Raw genomic sequence first — 5,805 nt, 5'->3', positions numbered from 1 at the left:
AGGTCTGCAGCCTCCCCCTACTCATTCCCTACATTAGTTTATAAAATGAGTAAGTGTTTATATGCACAACATTTTGTCAATCCGACGAAATTTAATACAATTAAAGGTTACGACGATACAGTTTACATGCACCCTAAACATTGCAATCTGATTTAAATGTTCGTTTACATGTAATTATTTAGAATCCGAACCGAAAGTCTGCGCAAGCGCACAGCCAGGGTTGCCAGAGTCACGTTTCAAAACCATCCGACTGCACGTTCAAAACTAGCCCAAAAGCATCACAATGACTATTCACAGCCCAAATACCAATAACTTATCAACGAAATAATTTCATCTTTAACCCGCAGAAAATAACAACTGGTGGAAACAGTTTAAACAGTATCCCAAATCTAAACTCGAAAAAAAGCAGAGGACTTGGCAACGCTACGCTTGCGACAGCATCTCTCGTTGGAGTTCACGCTTTACTCTGTATAAAAGTCAAAACTGAGTTGGAATTGTTCTTAAGAAGTTTTCCGATATAGGTAATGAAAACACACTTTTCAAAAGGCACAACGCTATTTTATTGCTTTAAGTAGCCTAATGTTTTAAAATTATAAACAAACGCTGCAGAATTTAGTACAGCGTGTGACTCCATTAATGCGTTGTTGACGAGATTCATAAATATAATACGTGAACTTGGAGCGCAAATGTTCTGCCCATGTGCACAACGTATTTTTGCATCCGATTGAGAAAGTCACAGTCAAACTAACATTGTGTTTTTTATCAGCATTAAGAAAAGTTCTTCTTTAATGTTTTGTAGCTGGTATATGTGAGTTTCTACAAAGAGAAATCATGAACTTCAGACTGTCATCACTGATCCTGCTGTTACACATTCAAGGTATGAAACACAGTTTTGTGTTATGCTGAAATGCTTTAATTTATTATGTGTCAGATTTTAAACTAGTTTAGTCTAATTTAATTTACATTGCTGTACGCCAAAGGATGGATTCTCCGTTTGGATCACTTAAACACTTAAAGTGAGTTTGTATATTTAAAACTGAACTTAGAGATTTGTGTTTGAGAATAAAATTGATGAATGAGGGTTCATATCCTTACAGGACTGTCTGAATCTCTCATCTCGCTCTGTCATTTTAATGAAGTTAAATACAGATAAGCTAGAAATATTAATATGACGGTTTTGTTCTTCAGGGTTACTAACATTGGACAACTTTAATGTAACCTGTAATGAACTGAATATTTGTGCTGCGAGGGGAGAACTGGTAACAGTGTGGTGCGTTTACTCAAACATCAACATCAAAACTGGGTTCTGGTTCAGTCAGAAACAGAGAACAAACTGGAGAAACAAAGATGAACCTGAAGATTTGACTTTAGATTCAGATTACTCAGGACGAGTGAATCAGAGGATCATTAAAGATCGTTCGTATGTCATGATAACAGATGTGATAGAGAGAGACAGTGGAGAATATCAGCTCATGATCATTATGAAGGATGGAGTTAAACATCTCAGCTCAGTCACAGTCAATCTAACAGTCACAGGTACATTTACATTCTCATCAGTCCAGTTAAACTCTTTTTATTTCTCATCTAATGTAAGATTTTAATGATTTAGGTTTACAGGTGAAGATGAATCCTGAATCTACAGGACAGCGAGTAAAACTGAGCTGTGATTCTTCCTGCCCTTTAACATCTAAATATATTTACCACTGGTACAAGAATGGAGAACATTTAACATATAACCAAACCATATTTGTGTCATCCAGTGGAAACACTGACAGTTATTACTGCTCTGTGTCTTCTTCATCACCTTCTTCATCTGTGCGTGAGTCTGACATTTATAAAATATTTAAATTAAAATGGAAGATCAAACTTTGCAGTTTTCTTGTTGAATCATATACAGTATGAGTGTGTTTGTAATTGATTGTGAATGTTACAGCAGTATTTTGTGACTCTTTCAGGTCTTTCTAACAGTAGCTGTTGGGTTGTGACTTACACCTCTAGAAGAGTTTGTGCTTTAGTGGGATCAACAGTAGATATTCACTCTTCATACAAACATCCCACTGGATATACAGTAGAGGAAACATACTGGGAATTTCAAAACAGACACTTGGCTCTACATGAGGATCATCAGTTTTCTGGTCGTGTGGAGTATTTGGGAAACACACTGAGAATCAAAGACGTCAACATGAGTGACACTGGAGATTATCAGTTCAGGTTCATCACTAACACATCAGATGTAGTTTCTGGTTATCCTGGAGTCCTTCTTACTGTTAGAGGTAACTGCTCATAATAAACTCTCTGTGCAGCACTCATTATACTGAAGCATTATAGCTCGTGTAGGAGTCTGATATCAATACAACTGTGATAAGAGGTTTAGGTCATGCTTTACCAATTGAGCTATATCAAAAATATGAGGCCCAGCTTTGAAAATTCGTTTATGTGAACTCTGTTTTAGAAATTTCAGATACACAAGTGATAAGCAGTCCAGACCCTGTGATAGATGGAGAAAAAGTGATATTAAGCTGTTCAACCGGATGCACTCTGGATAACAAACATACTTACATCTGGTATAAGAATGGACAACAGGTAACAGATGGATTGACATTATTAAACAAGCTGTACCTGGACTCAATCAACAGTGAGGAGCTATATGAGTATTCCTGTACTGTAAGAGGTAACACAACATCTCATCATACATCTGACTTTACTGTTACACTGTAAAAAGTAAACAGTTGGATCAACTTAAAAATAACTTCAGTTGGTAACACCTAAAAAGATAAGTTGTTTCTTATTGTGAAATTCAAGTGAAATTTCAAGTTGAACAAAACTTGTTCAATCTACATTACTGAGCTGTGATTCCTCCTGCCCTTTGACATCTGAATATTAAAGGGAACAGATTGAGACACAGGGTATGACCTGAAGACAGGACCATGACAATGTATTGATCAACGCAACATGTTGCGTAAAGTTAAATATGTTTTACTGTGTAAACTTGACGTGAGAGCACTGCTGAGCTTAATATTGCAATACTCATGATGAATATCCATGTTTTAATGATCTAAAAATATTTTAATGATCTAATTCATGATTAATAATCTTGCCAAAAGCGTGTCATTGTTGCGGTTAAATAAAGTTTAAATAAAGATACGTGTGCTTGTGTTATGATTATTTAACATGTTCTTATGCACTGCGTCCTGTGAAGGACAACTCGCAGGTATCACACACCGGATGAATGTGCACATTAAATAGCGCAAGCTTAGTCAGACAGAGTCTACTTCAAAATGCTACATTTGCCAACGTCAGCCACGCACTGCCTCTTTGGCTATATCTAACAATTGTGCAATTAAAAGGGAGCACAAACACATGGATGAGGAGAGAAGGTAAAAAAGCCCTGGCCACAGACGCAGCGAGATGCTACAAAATTACAGAAATGTTCAAGCGAGCAGGTCTGTCAAAATTACAAGTACAAGCACACATCTTGGTTAGTTATTGCCTAATAAGTCAAATAAGTCACTGGCGCAGCTTCTGCAGGTTTCAAAGTCAGGTGCCGGTGTGCCGTGTTGTTTTGTGTACTATCATTACTGGGGAAACCCCTAAAAAAGAAGATGAGGAAACACAATCAAGGTGAAATTTGATTGTGGCACTGAACGACATAACGCATCACTCAGAACTTTTGTGTTATTTTGAAAATATGCACACAGCTGTCATGATGGTTATTTGCTGAGTAGCGCTGTGATAACGGCTGCAGTGAGACTGAAATCTGAGAATCACAGAAAAGTCAAATTCTGAATGTTCTGCCTTTTATTAATATAACTGAGTTTGTGTCTTTTTTTAGATGCAATAGACAAAACAAATGAAGCAGTGGACAGCTCAGTGTTTCTCTCTCTGTTGGTGTTTCTGCCTCAGTTTCTCATCATTGAAGCTCTGTATGTGGTAAGTAGACATAAGTAAAACTCAAAATTGCATAACATAGAGTGAATATTCTGATATGAATTCAGATTTCAAGAGTATGAATCTTAATACCATGGCTTTTTCATCAGCATGAATAAATTGAAATCATCTAAAAACAAGATGACTAACAAATAGAGGTGAGAAAATCTGTATATCTGTATGTTATATAAACTAATGGTCAGATTTTATAACATTATCTCTTTCTGTGTGTTTGTCATTGTTAGATGTTGCAGGTCTGTGAGTAGATCAGCTGTCTGTCCATCAGAACTACTGGAGTGATGTCACAACTCTCTTTATGACATCATCACCTAGCAACAGTCTCTCAGCAGTGACATCAGTGATGCAGTGATGTCATATACAGTGATATATTAATGACAGCTCAGTGTAAATAATCTAATGTTCAAATAGATGAATTATTCATTGAAGTATTGAGTTTATCATTCAACAGTCTTGTGTCAGTGTCAGATCAACTGTAACATCACAATACATAAATCCTGTAAAAACTTTGCTATAGTGCATCTTTATGTAGATGATACTGTGATCTACTTTCATCTTCACTATAAGTCAGGCTGTTATTGAACTCAATGCTGTTTTTAGTTAGGTTAGGATTTTATTACAGGGCTGTGCTTTAATCTTGTAGTTAAGAAAGCATTTGTTAAGTTTATTTTAAAAATGTTTTGGACTATAATGGCATTATTTACATGCATGTTGCTTTCACTGCATTTCACAGTTTAGACACTGACTGTGTATCATAGCTCTTTATGTTTTATAATTCATTGTCATTGTTGTATATTTTATAATACAGTCTTTGGTTTCATTAACTTTGAGGAGACTGCAGCATTGATTTATTTCTTTAAGCCGTATTGAGTTAACTTCTTTTTTGGGTAACCTACTTTCACTTACAAATAGTTGCTATGATTTTGTCTCTTCTAGATGTCGACTCTTCAGTGTATTTTGGTTTTATTCAGGACTCAGTAGAAAATGTTTTGTTTATTCTGCACTCTGGTCATGAATTAATCTTCAGAATATAACAACAGCTTGGTCATTTTTTTTATCATGGGAAAGTTTAAAGCACTTATATGATTTATGCTTAAAAATAAGTTTATCTTGTTTTAGGGTGTTTTATTGCTATTCTCAAGCTGGATTTTGTATAAATACATTTGCATGACATTTCAGTATTTACAAATAATATTAAAAGTCCTTTATATGAGTGAATTTTAACTTTTTTTCTCTATTTTTATTGTTTTTAATTTCATCTTCATGTAATAATGTGTATTCTGTGTAATGTTTCACGCAAAAAGAGTTGGGAGACTTTGTTAAATAAAGATTAAATAAAAGTACATATAAAAAGTTGATTTTGATTGGTCATTTACTGTTTTAACAAGATAGTCTTCTATACATTTGTTTCTGACAGTGTATGGATTATATTATTTCTGGGAAACATGAAGACATGATGCACTGCTGTAAATCTACCACATAAAGACTTCAAGTTTATTCCAGGAGAGGGCGACACACAACAGAGTCTAATGTACTACAACACACAAAACAATGGGTATACGGAAATCCTTCACTTTTCTAGTGGGTATATTTTTAAATTAAGTAGCAAAATAAATGTACCATATAATAATTTGCAAGGTAACACGTTAAGAAGGCATAGTGCCGAGTACAATATTTGTGTGTTCCTCTTTAAGAGCGTTCAGTCTGCCTCTGTGTCCCGCCCACTTCTGTGATTGACAGCCTACATGCTGCTGCTACTGCAGTTTCACTACAGATACAGCTTCTCAAACTGTCTTTTTAAACACATTGTGTATTTATTTATGTCAAACAATCTTGCAGGCACAATGTTAACCACTAAAG

The 5,805-nt window shown here is 35.3% G+C and overlaps 1 protein-coding gene across 1 annotated transcript; it reads left to right on the top strand.

Moving 5' to 3' along the window:
- The first annotated feature begins 352 nt into the window (after window positions 1–352).
- On the top strand, window positions 353–5,294 carry LOC141363073 (uncharacterized). The gene is made up of 9 exons (XM_073865559.1): window positions 353–521; window positions 800–877; window positions 1,189–1,536; window positions 1,610–1,873; window positions 1,956–2,273; window positions 2,453–2,671; window positions 3,833–3,930; window positions 4,038–4,085; window positions 4,173–5,294. Exons 2-8 carry the CDS (start codon window positions 832–834, stop codon window positions 4,044–4,046), a joined length of 1,302 nt encoding a protein of 433 aa, XP_073721660.1. The 5' UTR covers window positions 353–521; window positions 800–831; the 3' UTR covers window positions 4,047–4,085; window positions 4,173–5,294.
- The last annotated feature ends 511 nt before the right edge of the window (window positions 5,295–5,805 follow it).

This window comes from Misgurnus anguillicaudatus, unplaced genomic scaffold (genome assembly GCF_027580225.2).
Source record: "Misgurnus anguillicaudatus unplaced genomic scaffold, ASM2758022v2 HiC_scaffold_32, whole genome shotgun sequence".
Classification (NCBI taxonomy): domain Eukaryota; kingdom Metazoa; phylum Chordata; class Actinopteri; order Cypriniformes; family Cobitidae; genus Misgurnus; species Misgurnus anguillicaudatus.
The sequence above is the reverse complement of the archived record's forward strand: the minus strand, read 5'-3'. Positions and strand labels throughout refer to the sequence as shown.

Bases quoted from the DNA above. Each gene is read 5' to 3' on its own strand.
- LOC141363073 (XM_073865559.1), top strand. From the start codon at position 832: ATGAACTTCAGACTGTCATCACTGATCCTGCTGTTACACATTCAAG. The intron at 2,274-2,452 runs GTAACTGCTCAT...ACTCTGTTTTAG, and splicing joins AGTCCTTCTTACTGTTAGAG to AAATTTCAGATACACAAGTG. The intron at 2,672-3,832 runs GTAACACAACAT...GTCTTTTTTTAG, and splicing joins GTATTCCTGTACTGTAAGAG to ATGCAATAGACAAAACAAAT.